General features: G+C 34.4%; 2 protein-coding genes across 3 annotated transcripts; both read left to right on the top strand.

The window, feature by feature from the left end:
• Positions 1-96: 96 nt before the first annotated feature.
• Positions 97-12,492, top strand: cpa2 (carboxypeptidase A2 (pancreatic)). 2 transcript variants are annotated; one of them, XM_087310669.1, is made up of 12 exons: positions 97-534; positions 575-1,148; positions 1,235-1,316; positions 1,382-1,516; positions 2,432-2,530; positions 4,047-4,148; positions 4,232-4,333; positions 6,368-6,487; positions 6,574-6,670; positions 8,420-8,619; positions 8,695-8,779; positions 12,265-12,487. In XM_087310669.1, exons 2-12 carry the CDS (start codon positions 1,084-1,086, stop codon positions 12,450-12,452), a joined length of 1,275 nt encoding a protein of 424 aa, XP_087166795.1. In that variant the 5' UTR covers positions 97-534; positions 575-1,083; the 3' UTR covers positions 12,453-12,487. The 2 variants fall into 2 exon arrangements, with proteins under 2 accessions (XP_087166795.1, NP_001003446.3); NM_001003446.3 differs by lacking the exon at positions 97-534 and having other exon boundaries at positions 1,055-1,148; positions 12,265-12,492.
• A 1,174-nt stretch (positions 12,493-13,666) lies between these two features.
• Positions 13,667-20,667, top strand: cpa4 (carboxypeptidase A4). The gene is made up of 11 exons (NM_001002217.1): positions 13,667-13,824; positions 13,906-13,981; positions 14,053-14,187; positions 16,304-16,402; positions 16,485-16,586; positions 16,671-16,772; positions 16,843-16,953; positions 17,729-17,819; positions 19,775-19,974; positions 20,267-20,351; positions 20,430-20,667. The coding sequence occupies exons 1-11, from the start codon at positions 13,760-13,762 to the stop codon at positions 20,615-20,617; spliced, it is 1,254 nt and encodes a 417-aa protein (NP_001002217.1). The 5' UTR covers positions 13,667-13,759; the 3' UTR covers positions 20,618-20,667.
• The last annotated feature ends 64 nt before the right edge of the window (positions 20,668-20,731 follow it).

Here is a 20,731-nt window from a genome sequence, read left to right as displayed (position 1 = left end):
CGACGCTCCACCCATTTCATTTACTTTTCTGTCACTCAAAACATTCATTCATTCATTCATTCATTTTCTTTTCGGATTGGTCTCTATATTTTTCAGGGGTCGCCACAGTGGAATGAACCACCAACTTATCCAGCACAGGTTTTACGCAGCACATGCCCTTCCAGCCACAACCCAACACTGGGAAACACACACTCCCACACTCACATATACACTACGGGCGGCCAATTTTGGACTTGCAGTTCAGACTTTGGGGAAAGCGGAGCACCCGGAAAAAAACCCCCACGAGAACATGCAAACTCCACACAGAAATACCAACGGACCCAGCCAGGGCTCGAACCAGCGACCTTCTTGCTTTGAGTCTTTAATCAAAATGTTAAAATATGATGTGCGCTCAGTAGTTTATTATTATTACATTATATTTTTTTATTAGTTTAACGTGTCACTAAAACGCCGTCGTATATTACTGAATTGAATATTCAAATGTGAAAAACTTCTAGGCTATTAAACACGAAGATTAATATTAAAATAGAATTAGTTATAATATAAAAATAGTTATAATATAAAATATAATTAGTTATAATGAGGTGACAAGAATGCCAAACGTAAGTACAATAGCCTACGTTTTCCCTTATAGACATAAAGTTATGTATGACTATTTCAAGGCTAACATTACTTAGTCAATGTTATTTACTCTAGCTATGTATAATGCAACCTTTCAATTAAATTAATGCTGTTTAAAAGTTAAGTTTATTTTAAATGTAGAGACTGAGAGTTAGCATCACAATTTTTCATTTTGGCCCTCAACTTGTTAACTGCTGACCTTCAAGACTCCGTGTTTACCTTGATTAACTATAAAGTAGCTTGTTATTATTTATTTTTATTTTGTAGTCAATGAGAAACACAAACCAACGCACACCTGGCAATAAATACACATTCAAAAGTAGGTTGCATCATGGTGAAAAGAGTCACATTAACCTGCATCAGCACTAATATTACTGAGAACTCAACACGTGTGTCTGAGATTATAAAAGCTGATCTCAATGAAAATCCAGACAGTAGAGATCATTTCTACAACTGGAGAACATGAGACTTTTTATAGCAGTCTTTGTGCTTTTGGTGGCTGTTCATTGTGAGGAGCTCTTTAATGGGTAGGTTCAGATATTTATAATCGTATACTGTATGCCAACTTTGTTACTCATTTAAAATGAAAAATCTGGCATTTTATTTTTGACAGAGATCAAGTTCTCAGAATCCATGCAGAATCTAAAGACCACATCCAAGTCTTGAAGGAGCTGGAGAAGGATGTGGATTCAGGGGTATGAAGGTTTAGCTTTAAGCTCATAACAGATGTGACAGTAATACTAATTATAATATCTTACAGCTGGATTTCTGGACTCATGGCTTCTCTACTGAACGTCCTGTTGATGTCCGTGTGCCTCATGCCAGTCTGTATGCCGTCAAAGATTTCCTGAAGGAAAACAACATCTCTTTCGCTGTCATGATCAACAATGTTCAGGTGAGTTACCGAATATTATCAATACACAGTTTATATATGAAAATGAACCACTTTATAATCATATTAATTTCATTATAGGGTAATTCTGTGAAAAATCAACCTAACTTTCTTGAGCTTATTTTCTTCTGCAAAAAAGAACAAAAAATGTTATGAAAGCCAAAATATTAGAGAGGAGTGAGAAGTTTTATAATTTAATATTATTGGAACTGAAAAAAAATGAAAGATCCAAAAGAAAAGTTTGTTAATAAAGTAAAATCTAATGGTATGTTTACAGAGCAACAAAGCATTTAAAACAGAAATGTTCTCTCTTTTTTTTCTTTTCTTTTCTTTTTTTTGACTAATGTGACACCTAAAGTCTAAAATGTTTTACTCACCTTTAGGCCATCCAACATGTAGTTGACATCTAACAGTGTTGAAAATGATATTCAGTTTCTTGTAAAACTAATAGCTTTGGTTCATAAGACCACAGTGTATTATCAGAGTCTAAATATTTACATTTTTAACTCTCAAAATACCAGAATCTGTAGACAGTATGTAAAAAAGGATGAGCTATCTCTATAAGGAAGTGTTGACTAGGACTAGACAAAATCTGCAGACATTTTTTGCTATTTTGTGAATAAAAATCTGCTGATTTCTGCAAAATGATTTTGGGAGTATCGTAACTAAAAACAGAAAATATTACTTTACAAAATGTAGTGTAAATAAATCATATGAACATCTTCAAATTAGTCAATAATATTACTGAAATTAATTAAAAAACTGAATAAATATACATTTACACACATTTACATAATAAGTAAATAGACTCGATGGGCTAAGAACTTGCGGATTTCTGCACGTACAGATTCTGTGGAGGCCTAGTTATGACATGCCAGTTTAAAGAAATATCAATACACACATTTCCCTGTGTTTCAGGAGCTTTTGGACAGGGAGAGAGCAGAGATGGTTAGTAACACGGAGATGGAGCGCAACACCAAGAGCTTCAACTTTGCTGCTTATCATGACCTGGATACTGTAAGTACATGCATTGACTGTTTCAAAAAAATCACATAGAACATTTATAACATAAATATGATACATAAGGTATTAAGTACATCCAGGTAGTTGTTCTTGCAGAGTATAGTCAGAAAGGCTTATCAGCAGTTGTATAAGATTAAGGGCCTACTCACACTATGCCATCCGTACCGTGCCCAGGCCCGTTTCTCGGATCGTTTGAGAAGTGTGAGTGCGCTGAATCGGGTTTAAGCACGGTTCACTTGGCCGGCCCTGGCCCGGTTGGAGGAGGTGGGCCTGAGCGCGGTTCACTTGGGCTTTCAGCCCGAAACTGAAAGCGAGACGTAACATTTAAGGGACAGTTTCATATGGATTTATTAATCATTCTTACTGTTCAGTGAACGCAAACTGCCGTAGTTTTTTAAAGACGCAAACTCCTTACTGCACGACAGCTGTGCGCCTTCAGCAGACCTCCTCATTCCTGCAGCACGAGGGCATGATGATTATGAGCGAGAAAAGTGGCGGTTCTGTTCGGCGAAATATCTGACGGCGTGTCACCGCATCCCTAAGGATTGTTTGGCAAAATATTTGACTGCATGTCAATGCTTATATAACAACTGAAACGATATAACTAGAGAAATCTCCACTGTGCTGCTGAGTGAGAGAGCGCTTCTCACTGAACAGCGCAGCATCGATGACGTAAGTGTGCCGAGGCCCGATTGTGGTGTGAGTGGGGGTCGTCGGGGGAGACGGGAGGGGGGACAAACGTGCTTTTGCCCGGTTCGAGGCAACTGTACCTAGTGTGAGTACGGCCTATAGGGCTTTATTAAGGAAAAACCACCTGGATATACTTTATCCCGTTTATTACATGGCTACTTATTACAACACATGAAAAAATTAGATAATAGTTTATGAACTCTTTAATTAAACACAAAGCTGACATAAACAAAAATGGCTGAATGGAGCTGACTGAGCATACACTAAGCTACATAATATTCAGTCACAAGATGGTGCTAAACAGTCAAAAGCCTGACAGACAAGTATATAAATATAGATGTAAATAATGGTCAAGATGATTTTAAGTACCCAGGATGAGCCTGTGTTATCATTTTAGTGGTTGTTATCTGGGAATATCATACTTGGAAAGTACAGACTGACCAATCACAATCAATAAAGCTGCGTTTACACTGGACTTTTCTCCCCATAGACTTCCATTCATATGCACGTGCAGACCGGAAGGTTTGCAGTTTGCTGCATTGCTAAGTTGAAGCTTGTTGAACTCTGACCTTTGAAATGGCACCACTTGATTGCATGAGACCAATCGAGGATCAAAACATGACCTCTCTGGACAGAAATTTAAAATATGGACCAATTGCTGGCTTTTTAAAATGTCTAATCATCTTGTTTAATCCCGCCCCTTTTCGCAGCGCCGGGCAACAGAATTTCGCAAGCTCAAACTCGAGTGTGACAGCAGCTTCATTCCAGGAAGCTGTGCAATAAGCATTCATAACCAAACATCTAAATATTTTTTTGTCAGATTTACAGTTTTATGGACACCCTTGTTGCGAGTCACTCTAACCTGATCTCGAAAGTGAAGATTGGCAGCACCTATGAGAACCGTCCCATGTATGTCCTGAAGGTAAACAGATTATTTGATCACACAATGTTGATTGATTTCTGTGTGCTGCTGTTTGATTTGTTTTATACTCATAATGTATCCAGTTCAGCACTGGTGGAGAGAATAAACCTGCGATCTGGATTGATGCTGGGATTCATGCCAGAGAGTGGGTTTCTCATGCATCTGCTGTGTGGATCGCTGACAGGGTGAGTGAGATTGTGTAAGAATTTAGTGTTTGGTTGACTCTGTTCTTAAAACACATTTAGAGCCATTTTCTTTTACAATAGTATTTTTGTTACAATTTCTTTTACAATTTTTAGAGTTATCTTTTACATTAAACAGAGTGCAGGGGTCACCAACCGTGTTCCTGGAGAGCTACCGTCCTGCAGATTTCAGTTTCAACCCTGACCAAAAACACCTGTGTGTGATTATCAAGTGCTGCTTCAGGTTCTAGCTAATTGATTCAGGTGTGCTTGATCAGGGTTGGAGCTGAACTCTGCATGAAGGTAGCTCTTTAGGAAGAGGGTTGGCAACTGATGGAGTGTTTTTCTTTTCTCTGACAGAAAAGATGATATCTGATTGTTAGTTTAATAAGTTAACTTGCCATTTACACATGTTCTAACTTTAAAACAAAAGCAATTATTTTGTTTAACAATATTGCTTAAGATGGCAAATGGTGAGTAAAAATTACCTTTTATTTTATTTAAAAAAAAAGCATGTTTGGCAGCATTGTGTCACGTCAGCTCACTCACAAACGTACAGGATCGCAGGAGTTATCAAGAACACTTATTTATTTACAAAACATCGCACTTATTACATGGACCACCGGCATCACTGGGGTGGTTGACAATTCAATAACGGCTTAAAGATAAAAACAAAACACAGGAGAATAAATACACAAGACACAATGAACTAAATACACAGGGGTGAGACACAGGTGGAACTAATAATCATCAAGAAACAGCGAGGAAACAGAACAAATGGGTCACATGATATAAACAAACACACATGGAATCAAACACGAGACATCGCATGACACAACAGAACACAGACACACCAGACAAGAGACACATTGAACTTTTTTGTAATATATTTTATTATTTTATTTGCATCAAATGGAGATTGTGTGTCCTTTTTATTTCATCAGAGACATTAAATATTTTTTATTTCATCAGGGGTCGCCACAGCGGAATGAACCGCCAACTTATCCAGTATATGTTTTACACTACAGCCAATTTAGCTTATTCAGTTTACATATACCATATTAATTTAATGCAGCAATAAAATTGTATAGCAAGTACTTTAATTTCTATTCACTTGAAAATTATTTTATTTTTTTATTTTTTAGAAGAGACTTGCTTTAACAAGATAACTTTAAAAAAAAATCTTATTTTTGGGAGCCGCTTGTAGAAACATTGAATATTTTTTTAAATTTTATTTAATGTAATTTAATTGAGTTTAATTTAAATAATTTTATCCAAAGAGGACAACAACAACAGCAAAAATTAAAGCTCTGTAATTCCTAATCATTTGAATATTATTTTATTTTATTTTGTATGTGCAGAACTGCAGAACACTAGTTTATTGCAGCATTCGGATGTCTTGAATACGAAATAGAAGATTTAGTTTTTGAACATTAGGCCAATGTGCTGAAAAAACAAGCATTGACTCTCAGCTCAGAGCAAATCTGAAAAATGAAATACAGTGCTTAGCATAGTTGAGTACTCTCTATTTTGAAAATGAATAATTGTATTCATTTCTCAGTAAATATAAACAATGTATTATGGTGCATTTAAACAAAACTGATTTATTAAACAGATATATTTATTAAAATAATATTTTAGTCACACAACATTTTTAGAAATGGAAAGAAAATACAACATTATAAACAACTACATTTCAACAAAATTGTATATATTTGTAGTTACTCTTGATTTTGCTGTATCTGCTTGATTTTATTTAACATTTTCCCCTAACATATAAATTTGGACTACTAATTATTGAACCATTATTGTAAGTTATTTTGTTAGATTAGCTCCAGATTTGGCTTCAGTACTGACTAAACTAATGTATATGTATATGCACCCTTGTATTGTAAGATTTGTGAGGTGTGTACTTATATATCCTGAGCACTCTATTGCTGTGATTGGATGATTGTTCTGAGATTATTGGATAAAATCTGCATAGTATGTACAACAGAGATTTTTTAAAATCCTGAACTGCTCTTCTTGTCCCTCCAGATTGCCACAGACTTTAAGGAAAACCGTGCTCCTGTTCCCGATGTCCTTAGTAAGATGGACATTTACTTGATGATTGTGGCCAATCCTGATGGATACGTCTTCTCCCACCTCACCGTCCGGGTAAGCCATCATTCACTTGTCGCATAGCACAGAAATAAAAAGTTTCACAGTATTTCTAATGACATTACAAACTAATAACCCCTTAGCCGTTTCACCGTTTGTGGCGTAAGAGCCGGTCTGTGACCTCTAACCCAAACTGCCCTGGTGTCGACCTCAACAGAAACTTTGATGCTGAATTTAGTGGTACGTTCAGCTTCATACTGATATTTTTGACACATTAGAAGGTATTTACAATACAATACAATTATGTAATTGGCAAAATCTTTTATGAAACACAGCTTGCATTGTGTTGAAGGTAAACATTTTATCAGTTCTTTCATTCTCTGGGAACCAAACCCATAACCTTGAAGTTGCTAGTGCCAAACTCTACTGTTTAAGCTAAAGGAAAGATTAAATATGTTATTTAATTAATTATGACTGGCCTGCCGGTGTGCTTATTTGCCACAATTACAATCTATACTTAACCTGAACTCATTCTGACAAACTATACATCGCAGGAAAGACTTAAGTGTACCTTTGATCATATTTGATCATGGTTTTATAGAAAATATTATGCAGTGATAATAATTTATTAATTTGTGACTAAGAAAAGGTAGCAAAAAAGTTAAAAAGAAAAATACACAAAGAGTTTATTTTGAAAAGCCAATATAATACACTTACTTAATCTCAAATTAAACCTCAGTTTTTAGCTTAATAATTTAAATTAAATATATTTATTTCGGATTTGTCAAAAATTTTGATAATACTATTGAAAATGAATATGTCAAGTAGTAACGGAGTGTTCTTTATCATCAATTTGAAATAAATGTCGCCAAGTGGCTGTTGTTGGTATAGCAGCTCACAAATTTATTTTTTTTTTTGTGATTTTTATTAAAATGCATGATTTATTGTATGTCATCAGAGGGGAAAGCCTATGTGATGATATCTCCATCATTAGAATAGGAAGTTAGTTTATTTGAATCTGCCACTATGCTAATACATGGGCATCTCATTTGAATTTAAAGCGACAGTCACCAAAATGGCATAATTAGGATCAAAGATTAAAAGGGGCATTTTCAAAGACATATGAAACATTACTTGTTGGGTATTTTGAGCTAAAACTTCACATACAAACTCTAGGGACATCAGATCTCAGACTTATTTAGGTCTTGTAAAAAGAGGGGCATAAGAGGTCCCCTTTGAAATTAGACCAGAAAGAAGATTACATTGAAAAGCACTCCTGGATTATATAAAGTTGAATGTTGATAATACCTTTGCAGAAAAACAGTTAAAGTCAGAATTATTGTCTTTATTGACCCTAATTGACAGAATTATTGAATTATTGACCCCCCCCCCACCCACCCACCCCTTGAATTTCCCTTTCTTTTTTAAATATTTCCCAAATGATGTTTACCAAAGCAAGGAAATTTTCAAAGTATTTCTGATAATATTTTTTCTTTGGAGAAAATCTTATTTGTTTTATTTTGGCTAGAATAAAAGCAGTTTTAATTAAAAAAATAAAATAAATTTAAGGTATAAATTATTAGCTCCTTTAAGCTATATTTTTTTCCGATAGTCTACAGAACAAACCATCGTTATACAATAACTTGCGTAATTACCTTAACCTGCCTAGTTAACCTAAATAACTTTAGTTAATTCTTTAAATGTCACTTTAAGCTGTATAGAAGTGTCTTGAAAAATATCTAGTAAAATATTATTTACTGTCATCATGGCAAAGATAAAATAAATCAGTTATTAGAAATGATTTATTAAACCTATTATGTTTAGAAATGTTTTGAAAAAAAAATCTTCCCTCCGTTAAACAGAAATTGGTGAGAAAAAAATAAACAGGGGGGCTAATAATCCAGGGGGCTAATAATTCTGACTTAAATTTTACACTCAAAAATGGATGTGACGGTTAACAGATGAACAATATCTCTACCTTTTCTTCAGGTCCTGGAGCAAGTGATGATCCATGTGCTGAAGACTATCGCGGCCCTTCTGCTCATTCAGAGATTGAAGTGACAAACATTGTAGATTTCATTTTGAGCCACGGCAACTTCAAATCCTTCATGACCCTCCATGCTTACTCTCAGCTTCTAATGTATCCCTATGGCTACACCGGCTCAAATGCTCCTGACCAGCCTGAACTTGTAAGCAAAATTACAACCACAAACCTCTGGTTTTCCTCTCATTCTGCTGAATATCTCTTTGTATGTCTTTTCTAGCATGACGTGGCCACTCAGGCGAACAAAGCCCTCAATTCTTGGCATGGCACCATTTATAAAGTTGGAAGCATCTTCCACACTATTGGTAAGTGGACTGTGGAAGTGGATTGGTTTTTGACACATTTTAAGCATTTTCCATTAAACTGAAATGTAAATCAAACATAAATAATGAACTGAAGCCATTATTAATGTTCAAAATTACAAAATACTTGAATGTGAAAGGGAAGATTTGATTCTGTGGCTTGTTAAACTTTTTAAACAGTGTTGATGATAACAGAGTTGACATTCAGGGCTGCCAACTTTTGGCTTTAGCGTGGGGTGAGAATTTATGCCCCGCCCCTATGCCCACAAGCCCCGCCCATACTAAACCACACCCCCCATTTATTTATAAATCTATAAAAATTATATATTATTTTAATAAATACTTTTTATAAAATATTTATTATAAATAAAATAAATATTTTTATTGTCCATTTATTATTCTATTCTAAATCAATAAAAAATCTATTCTAAATGTAACAGAAAAACAAAGTAAAAACTGAAGTGATATGCTAAGATCATTTAAGATTTTTTTTGCATAAATATATTAATTTCATTAGAATGAAATTCTATAGACAATTGTATAGAACAGAAAGATATATGTTTTATAGAATTATCTGTTGTGTGTTGTCTTAGACCCGTCTCATGGCCAAGAATTAGGTTTTAGTCTAAACTCCAAATTGGCCATAGTGTATGTGTGTATGAGAGTGTATGAATGTTTCCCAGTGATGGGCTGCAGTTGGCAGGGCATCCAATGCATAAAACATATGCTTTATAAGTTGCCGATTCATTCCACTGTAGCGACCCCGGATTAATAAAGGGACTACCAGAAAAGAAAATGAATGAATGAATGAATGAAGTCTAAGCTCCCTGACCTTATCCCTCTTTTCTACTTCATGCTAAAAAAATCTATAAAGAGCCATTAGTCAAAATAAGATCATCATATTGTTTAAACTTTAGACTTGCAAAACTCACTGCAGGCTGACACCTGTAGCCTACATAAAAGGCTGTTAGCCCTGCCATAAAATGCACCCCCTCTGAAATATGCATCTATTAACTGAAATTGATACAATCTTTTTAATAACACAGTTAACCCTTGCCTTAAAGAAGAATGAAAGTTCTTAATGAAACTTTATGAAAGGGGTGGATTTTATGGCAGGGGTGCATTTCTCAGCACAACATATTTATTTGACATGAATGTTTACAACTGGGATTCACACCCGGAGCGGGAACGCGAGCAGTCACCAGTCTTGATTCGGTTGCACACAGAGAATAACATCTTTATATAATGAAAAAAAGTCTTTGAAACCGTCTTTATTAAAGCTAAAAAAAATATTTCACAGAGATGATATTTCTGCGTGAGAAAATGGATGTGTGGCGTGAGAGCGTGAGAATTCCGTCAATTGCATGACTCTCACGGCAAATTCGTGAGAGTTGGCAGCTATGGACATTCTCTACCATTTTGTGCTTTAGCTTAAGATGCTAACCTCAAACCAGATACTGCATGGCAGAATTATATGTATTTTTATCATATTATTGTCCTTCAAAATGAGTAGGGTTTAAGCTCGGCATCCTGGCCAAATTTGCCCACTTGACTCTGTCCATCATGGCCTCCTAACCATCCCCATATCATAATTGGCTTCTTCACTCTTTCTCCTCTCCACCAATCAGCTGGTGTGTGGTGTGGCGCAATATGGCTGCTGTTGTGTAATCCAAGTGGATGCTGCACACTGGTGGTAGATGAAAAGATTAGGTTCAATTAGGTTTTATTTTCAAGAAATATGGCCTGCACTTTCATCTTTAAGCAGAAGATACACAAATCTATCTGTCACTTAAAAAGGAAAATGAGTCTTCTGTTGTGAACTCCCTGTCACTGTGCCTGGAGGAGGTAAAAGTATGGCTTTCTGAGAATGTATTATTTTTAAATGAAGAAAAAACAGAGGTTATTATATTTGGGCCCAATGATTTGTTGGAACACGCCCCAGTTTGGGCAACTTGGAGAAGTTCAGATCACCCCAGGTAAGTGACCTTGGCGTAACATTAGACCAGAACTAAAAATTTGATAAACATATGTCAAATGTGGTTGGAAACTTATTCTACCAACTCCGCCGCCTTTCCAAAATGAAATCTTCTCTTCCTTCACACTCTCTAGAAATTGCCATACACACGCTTATAACCTCCTGGTTGGACAATTGTAACTCTCTCTATTTTGGGCCGCAAAACACAGCAGCTAGATTTTTAACAAAAACCCCAAAATATGCACATCACTCCTATTTTGAGGTCTCTCCATTGGTTACCGGTGACACAAAAAATCGAGTTTAAAATCCTTCTATTTGTGTTCAAAGCCCTACATGGTCTGGGCCCCCATTATTTATCTCAACTGATTGTTGTCTAAGGGGCGACGCAGTGCAAAATCTTCCTGCTATTCTCAATTATCCACATTACCCTGGATTAATAAAGGGACTAAGCCGACAAGAAAATTAATAAATGAATTTTAAATTAATTTTTTTCAGCTAATTTTAAATAAGTAGTTTAAACAAACAGCAAACATAGTCTTTTAAGTCAATATTAAAGCAGCTGTATCTCTATTCCAAAGCCTTGCTTTCTTTGCCATTGAGCATCATTGTGGATAATCCTGTAATTTTAAATAAGATTTCGAATAATTCTGGTAATCAAACTGTTTCAAGAGTTCACACTTAGCTGATGATTGATTATAAAGCTTGTTTGGCATGCTGTCCCGGGAGAGAGCCCTGAGCTCCTTTTTGCAAGGAGAGAGTGGAGTTTGAGCTCAAGTAGATCTCGAGAACTCCCCTGCTGTTGAAACTAATGAACAGATAGTGGTTGCTCTTAAAAAATAACTATTAACTAGGAGCATGTCTTTGGTGCCGATTTGGATTAGTCCATCAACTTAGGTTGCATATTTTTTGACGGTGAGAGGAAACCGGAGAACGCTGGAGGAAAACCACATGAGAACAGGGAGAACGTGTAAACTCCACACAAAACCATCGGCTGGATTGATCAGAACTAGAACCAGTGACGTTCTAGTCCCACGGTGGCCCCACTGGGCCTAGGAAAGGAGGAGAAGTAGGGGTGGAAGGGGGATTCTTCAAAACGAAGCTGGCTGTGATATGAAACTTAGGGTATTTATTGGAATTTTCTGATTGGTGAATCATGAATTGAATAAGGCGGGGCTGGCTCCAATCAATCATAAGCACTTGAACCTTTCGAAATTAGTTTAGAAATAAACTTAACTTAATTTTCCATTTTTTGTTTTTGTAACCAGATTAATAACTTCTGCTAATCAAAATGTTTCCCTTTCTTTCTTTTTTTATTTATTTCTTCCTTCCTTCCATCTTTCCTTCCTTTTTTTCATTCTTATTTGGTTTTTGGAAATAAACAAGCCACCCCCCACCCCCCACTTATTATGCCGTGGCCACCACTTTGGGAACCACTGCTTTATGTGGTGTGTCAAACTTTTAAAAAGTGCTATTAGAACTTACACAAGAACGTAACCTATACATTTCATTTCAGAGCAAGCTAGTGGTGCAAGTGTGGACTGGGCTTACCAACATGGCATCAAATATTGCTTCGCTTTTGAGCTGCGTGACACTGGTGAATATGGATTCCTCCTGCCTGCTGACCAGATCGTTTCCACTGCAAGGGAGACATGGTTTGCTCTCAGATACATAATGCAATATGTTTCTGATCATCCTTATTGAGATAAAGCTACAATAAAGTTTCCATAGAGATAAAACTGAACATAAAGCAAATGTCATTTCATATTTTATTGTTTTGTACAACATGACCTGATTATGTGAATCTGCAATACTTCAACCATTGTGTAATGATGCAGGTGTGGCAACAGAGACAGAGTTCCACATGCAGCTTTATTTACTGAGTGGTCAGGCAGGCAGGGGTCAACACAGAAACAAAACAATAATAGCAAAGGCAATCCAAAAAGAGTAGTCCAAGAAACAGGCAAAGGTCAGGGTACGAATGTGTCTGTAGATCTTAAATAGTCTAAGCATCATTGAGGATGATGTGTGTTAAATCAAAGAGTGATGTAGAACTGGTGTGTGAGTGCTTGGCATGTCTGTTGCTCGGTAGACTGGCAGATGTGTAATTCTCAAGCAATTTGCACATCCATTAATAAAAAAAAAATCTACCAAATAAGCTTTATTTTCTGATAATCTGTTTAGATTTTTGGGGGTAAAATAAACAAGAAGATTTTAAACTTAAAAAACTTAGTTGGATTAAAAAATGGTAAAACTCAACCGTTTAATGGAGCTGTAAATGAGCCTATTTTCTAAAATGTGGAGTGTGTCTTTAAAATGCTGTGTTTATAAAAATCACTTTTAAAAAATTAATTTTCAGTATGCCCAACATGTCAAAGTCTTCTTACAAAGTTCTTATGATACTTATGAATCCAGCAACCTTTCTACAACTTTCTCAACAAAACACTTCTTTTTAAAAAGTACACCTAAATATACAATTCTGTCATCATTTACTCACCCTTTACTTCTTTCAACCCTTGATGAGTTTCGTTCTTCTTTTAAACACAAAGGAAGAGATTTGGAAGAAAGCCGAAAACCTGTAACCATCGATTTCCAAAGTAAAAAATATAAATACGATATTAGTCAATGGTTACAGGTTTTCAGCTTTCTCCAAAATATCTTCTTTTGTGTTTAACAGAAGAAAGAAAACTCACAAAGTTTTGAAACCACCTGAGAGTGAGCAATTTTGTAAAAAAATTAATTAGCATTTTTGGGTGACCTATCCCTTTATTGAATATTTTCAGTCCAATCTTAATCTTTTGAAGTTTTTGCAGCTAAATTTAGATCTTCTGAGAAACACACTGCAATGTTCACCTGGAAAGTATTGTGAAAGGCTGGTTGTTTCTGAAAAAGTCACATTAACTTCCATGAGCACTGATATACCTGAGAACTCGACATGTGTTTCGGCAAGTATAAGAGCAGCTCTCAATGAAACATCCAGACAGTAGAGATCACTTTTACAACTGGAGAACATGAGACTTTTTATTGCAGTCTTTGCACTTCTGGTGGCTGTTCACTGTAAGGAGCTCTTTAATGGGTAAGTTCAGGTACTTGTTATCATATATGACAACTTTGTTACTCAATCAAAATGACAAATCTGGGCTTTAAATCCTGACAGAGACCAAGTTCTCAGAATTCATGCAGAATCTGAAGACCACATTCATATTTTGAAGGAGCTGGATGAGGATTCAGGGGTATGGAGAATTTCTGTTTTAAGTTGAGCACCTAAAATCAAATATTTTATATATTATATTTGACCATACAGCTGGATTTCTGGACTCATGGCTTCTCAACTGAGCGTCCTGTTGATGTCCGTGTGCCTCATGCCAGTCTGTATGCTGTTAAAGATTTCCTGAAGGAAAACAACATCCCTTTTACTGTCATGATCAACAATGTGCAGGTGAGCCACACTGAAAACAAACTAAAATTTTGCTAAAAAAGCAGAAAAAAGTCTATTATAATATTATTACGATGTACAGTTGGAGTCAGAATTATTAGCCCCCTTTGAATTATTAGCCTCCTGTTTATTTCTTTCCCCAATTTCTGTTTAACGGAGGGAAGATTTTTCAACACATTTCTAAACATAATAGTTTTAAAAACTCATTTCTAATAACAGATTCATTTTATCTTTGTCATGATGACAGTAAATAATATTTGACTAGACACTTTCATACAGCTTAAAGTGACATTTAAAGGCTTAACTAGGTTATTAAGGTTAACTGGGCAGGTTAGGGTAATTAGCTATTGTATAACAATGGTTTGTTATAGCTTATATATAGCTTAGGGGCTAATAATTTTGACCTTAAAATGTTTATTTAAAAATTAAAAACTGCTTTTATTCTAGCCGAAATAAAACAAATAAGACTTTCTCCACAAGAAAAAATATTATCAGACATACTGTGAAAAACTCATTGCTCTGTTAAACATAATTTGGAAAAGATTTAAAAAGAAAAAAAAATTCTAAGGAAAGCTAATAATTCTGACTTTAGCTGTATGTATAATCATTATTATCTATTTTGTTATTCTAACTATCTCAAATTATTTTTACTTCTAAATAAAATGAATGTTAAATAATGTTTAATAAAACAAAAATAAACTGAAAATATAATATCCATCTGAATAAAAAAACATTAAAAAAGCTACAGTGACTACATTTTTTTAAATCATATTTTTACATATTTTTGAAAAAGCTAAAAATTAACAAAAATGTTACATTTGTAAAAATTTATTACAATATTTATTTAATTATAGAAATACAAATACTGACTATTGTATCAATAGCTGAAGCTATTGGCTAATATTGATATTAATGATACATTTTGTCCGGCGAGGCAGTTGTGCAGTAGGTAGTGCTGTAGCCTCACAGCAAGAAGTTCGCTGGTTCGAATCTCGGCTCTGTTGGCATTTCTGTGTGGAGTTTGCATGTTCTCCCTGCTTTTGCGTGGGTTTCCTCCGGGTGCTCCGGTTTCCTACACAGTCCAAAGACATGTGGTACAGGTGAATTGGGTAGGCTAAATTGTCCATAGTGTATGAGTGTGTGTGTGTGAATGTGTGTGTGGATGTTTCCCAGAGATGGGTTGCGGCTGGAAGGGCATCCGCTGCGTAAAAAACTTGCTGGATAAGTTGGCGGTTCATTCCGCTGTGGCGACCCCGGACTAAGCCGACAAGAAAGTGAATGATACATTTTGTCCATGATTTGAGATTAAGATTAAAAGAATAAGTAATTAATCAGCTTGCTCAGTATTAAAATATGAATTTGTTATGCTAATATCACTTGAAATTTCATGGCAAATAATTTAGATTTTCCCCCCTAAAAACCTACTACATAACCCTATTGTAACGAAGCAAAAGTTGTGAATAGACTAGCAGATCCAATTGCAATTTATTTGAATCAAGGTCGTACAGGCTAAGGTCATAAACAGGAGCAAAGCAATATTATAAGGGTAATCCAATAGATGTAGGCGAGAGGTTAAACTAGACGGCAATGGATTAAAATGAGGAAAAAGTCAAGAATCAAAACAACGGGGAAATTAAACAAGGAAAAGCTTCGTAAAGTTCATTAAGAAACAAGACTCAGCAATGTGTGAATGAATTTGAGGGGTATATATAGTCCTTAATCAGTGTAAATAAGCAGCAGCTGTGTCAGTGTGTAAGTGTCCGGACTATTGTCAGCTGCTGTAGGAGTTGATGAGCGCATGGAGTTCTGGGAGTTGTAGTTCATTCAGTAGTAATCTGCGATAGAAAAAAACCTTGCTGGCGGAGACAACACCACTGGCAATCACAACACCTATATATTTTTTCCTATAAAAACTTGTAATACTTTAATAGTTTATAAAGTTATAATGTGTTAAATTAATATCACTGAATTTCAGTGTATTGTGAATTATTATTTTTATCCCAGAATGCAATCTGTTATGTTGTTTTTGGAACTTAATTTTTAATGTGTCCTGATTTTTATTGTTACATAACATTAAGATGTTAATCAAAACAAAATCTAAAATATGTCTGCATTTAAGGACCTTTTGGATGAGCAGAAGGCAGAGATGGTCAGCAATGCAGAGACTGAACGCAACGCCAAGATCTTCGACTTTGCTGCTTATCATGACCTGGACACTGTAAATACTTACACTATGCATGCATTACATGAGAATGATTTCATATTATTAATCCTAACAAACATTTGTTTATTCTCATCAGATCTATAGTTTTATGGACACCCTTGTTGCAAGTCACCCTAACCTCATCTCCAAAATAAATATCGGCAACTCCTACGAGAACCGTCCCATGTACGCCCTGAAGGTACAGAATCTGTCAGAGCAGATTATATGATCGCAAACTCATATGTGTTTGGTTTTTTTCATGAAGTTGTTGTATTAATTCCAGTTCAGCACGGGTGGTGAGAACCGACCGGCTATCTGGATTGATGCTGGTATTCATGCCAGAGAGTGGGTGACTCAGGCTTCTGCTGTTTGGATCGCCAACAAGGTAAATGAGATGAATGAAAAAAGCTAAAACTCTTTTCATATTGTGAGCTTATCATTTTTTTTCTCTTTAGATGGCTTCAGACTATGGCGTCGATCCCTCCGTGACCTCTCTTCTGGGGCAGATGGATGTCTACTTGATGATTGTGACTAACCCTGATGGATATTCTTTTACTCACACTGATGTAGGTCAATAAAAAATATTTTCTTTTGTTTTTTTTTTTGCAACAATCACGGCTGTCTTTAGATTGTTCGATATACTAAATACTCTCTACTTGTCAGAGAAAAATGTAACTTGCTACTGCAGTTTTGAATTTGAATTGTTATATTGTATTTCACAGACATCTTGACTGTTTCGTTTTTCCAATTTGTAATTTAAACAATATAAACATTAATTTTAGATTATTTTTGTTAAAACTTTTTGTATACTTGTGTTGGATTTTAGGCTATTATGAAGTAGCATATTTTAATAATAGTGTTTTAGTTAACAACCCTATACTAGTACATTTTTGTGTAAAAAGATCAATTTCTACAATGATCGAATATATTTTTAAATAACAATATGGGAAAAAGAAATGGCAAAATTAAATAATTTACATTTATATTGACATTGTATGCAATCTAAGTACATTATTTTAGCATTAATGCTATAAAAATCTTCATTTGATTTTTTTTTCTAAATATGCATGTATATAAACCTGAAGACAAGTATTAAATACAAATTTGACTACTTTCTGAAATAAAAGTAAATAGGCATCAGACAATAAAGTGTCTACATTTTTTATATTGTTCTAGAAATCAAGTAATGTAGGGGTCCAAAAATAAAGCAAATCTGCTGTTGTTTATATGATATTTCCTTTTAATGGATATTTTCAGGAGTATTAGGAGTCTTTTATCACATCTATAAGTCTAAAAGCATATTTAGGAGAATTACTGAGAACATTTATGTTTTGCATTCAGAACCGCATGTGGCGTAAAACTCGCTCTGTGAACCCTGGCTCCTCCTGCCGTGGTACTGATCCAAACAGGAACTGGGATGCTGGTTTTGGAGGTATGTGGATAGCTGACAGTGTTACTGTAGCATTATGTGAACTGCAGCCAGCAACTTAACGTGCCAAAAACATTTCTATTGACTTGCATACACAACCATAGAAAGTCTCATTTTGAAATTATGAATTTCAAGCTGTTTACATATGAAGCCAGATCAATAAAATAATACATTTACAAAATAAAATTCATACATGCACAACACAATTCACATTTACAAAATACAAATCATAGATTCAAATCCAATTCATAAGTTCAAAACAGTTCATAGTATACACAAATCCCATTTGTAAATTCAAACACAATTCATAATATACACAAATCCCACTCGTAAGTAAATAAAAAACAAGATTCATAATATAAACAAATCCCACTCATAAATTCTAAACATGATTCATAAATACGTAAATCCAATTTGTAGGTTCAAAACACTATTCATAAACACACAAATCTAATTCATAAATTCAAAACACTATTTATAAAAAAATCCAATTTGTAAGTTCAAAACAATTTATATAATACACACAAATTCAATTTATAAGTTTAAAACACAATTCAAAAATACACAATTCCAATTCATAAATTCAAAATAGGATTCAAAAATACACAAATCCAATTCGATAGTTAAACACTGGAATCATAAATACACAAATCCAATTTATAAGTTCAAAACACGATCCAAAAATAGACAAAAATCAATCCATAAGTTCAAAACACGATTCAAAAATACACAAATCCAATTCGTAAGTTCAAAACTCGAATCATAAATACACAAATCCACTTTGTAAGTTCAAATTACGATTTAAAAATTCACAAATCCAATTTATAAGTAAAAAAAAGATTCATAAATACACAAATCCGCTTTGTAAGTTCAAAACACGATTAAAAAATACAGAAATCCAATCCATAAGTTCAAAACACGATTCAAAAATACACAAATCCAATTTGTAAGTTCAAAACTCGAATCATAAATACACAAATCCACTTTGTAAGTTCAAATTACGATTTAAAAATTCACAAATCCAATTTGAAAGTTCAAAAAATGATGTAAAAATACACTAATCTAATTCTTAAGTTAAAAAATTATTCATAAATACACAAATCCAATTTGTAAGTTCAAAACACGATTCAAAAATGCACAAATCCAATTCGTAAGTTAAAAAAGCGATTCATACATAAACAAATCCAATTTGTAATTTCAAGACACAATTCATAAACACACAAATCCAATTTGAAAGTTAAAAACATGATTCAAAAATACACAAATCTAATTCGTAAGTTAAAAAAATTATTCATAAATACACAAATCCAATTGGTAAGTTAAAAAAACGATTCAAAAGTACACAAATCCAATTCAAAAGGTCAAAACACGATTAAAAAACACAAATCCAATTTGTTAGTTCAAAAATTTAATCAAAAATACACAAATGCAAATCGGAAGTAAATAAAAAAAAAATTTCATAAATACAGAAATCCAATTCATAAGTTTAAAACGCAATTCATGAATACACAAATCTAATTCGTAAGTTCAAAACATGATTCAAAAATACATAAATCCAATTTGTAAGTTAAAAAAATGATTCATACATAAACAAATCCAATTCGTAAGTTCAAAACACGATTTAAAAACACACAAATCTAATTCGTATGTTCAAAACACGATTAATAAATACACAATTACAATTTATTTGGCAAAAATATTTATGATTTTTACTTGTGAGTTCCCAAATTGTGTGTTGAATTTATGATTTGTTTTTTGATTTTACAAATTGGATTTTGTAAATGTGAATTGAGTTGTGGATGTATGAATTTTTTTTGTAAAAATTTTGTTTTTGAGATTGTTCTGGCTCCATATTTACGCTTTCATAATAACAAACTATTGATACATGTAAATTCTCACTATTCACCATATTACTCACACCACCATCATATTACTTATATAACTATGCATTTTCCCAGGCCCTGGAGCCAGCAAGAATCCCTGTTCTGACTCTTACCACGGTCCCTATGCCCACTCCGAGGTGGAAGTGAAAAATGTTGTGGACCTCATTAAGGGTCACGGCAACTTCAAATCCTTCATCTCCATCCATTCTTACTCCCAACTCCTAATGTATCCCTATGGCTACACATGCACAAACATTCCTGACCAGTCTGAACTGGTAAGCCAATTTATATCTATATCCTTTTAATATTTTTATACTCTGATTTATCATACAACTCCAAATCAGAAAACATTGGGACATTCTGTAAAATGTCACGGTCATTACAATCAAAATTTGTCTATGCTTACAAAAGTTTTTACAAATTCAATGAATCAGATATACTGTACTTGATTTAATTGCATTTGACAAAACGTTATCAGAACCGGTGTTGCCTATAATCTCAGTTTGAACTATAATATCATGATGCTATACAATAAACGTAATGTCTGTTTGTTTTTGTGTATTATAGCATGCTGTAGGCACAGCTGCCATTAAAGAACTCATGTCCCTCTATAACACCAAATACCAAGTCGGCAGCATCTGCAAGATTATCTGTGAGTAGATTTCATACTCCTTTTTAAGGCCCATTTGTACGCATATCTGATTGTGAAAATTGTCCTGTTACATTTCAGACCAAGCAAGTGGTGGAAGCATTGACTGGACCTACAACATTGGCATCAAATATTCATTTGCCTTCGAATTGCGTGACACTGGGTTATACGGTTTCCTACTGCCTGCCAACCAGATCATTCCCACCGCTGAGGAGACCTGGCTTGGACTCAAGAACATTATGGAATATGTTCGTGATCACCCTTATTGAGAGAAATGTGAAAATGTATTGATGCTCTTTAATAAAGGCTGCAGACCCCCCATTGTAGAGGTGGTTATTGTATTAACAGTTACATTTACATTTAATCGTTTGGCAGATTATTTG

This window comes from Danio rerio, chromosome 25 (assembly GCF_052040795.2).
Source record: "Danio rerio strain M-AB ecotype USA chromosome 25, GRCz13ab, whole genome shotgun sequence".
NCBI classification, from domain to species: Eukaryota; Metazoa; Chordata; class Actinopteri; order Cypriniformes; family Danionidae; genus Danio; species Danio rerio.
This window is presented reverse-complemented; position numbering and strand designations above follow the sequence as displayed.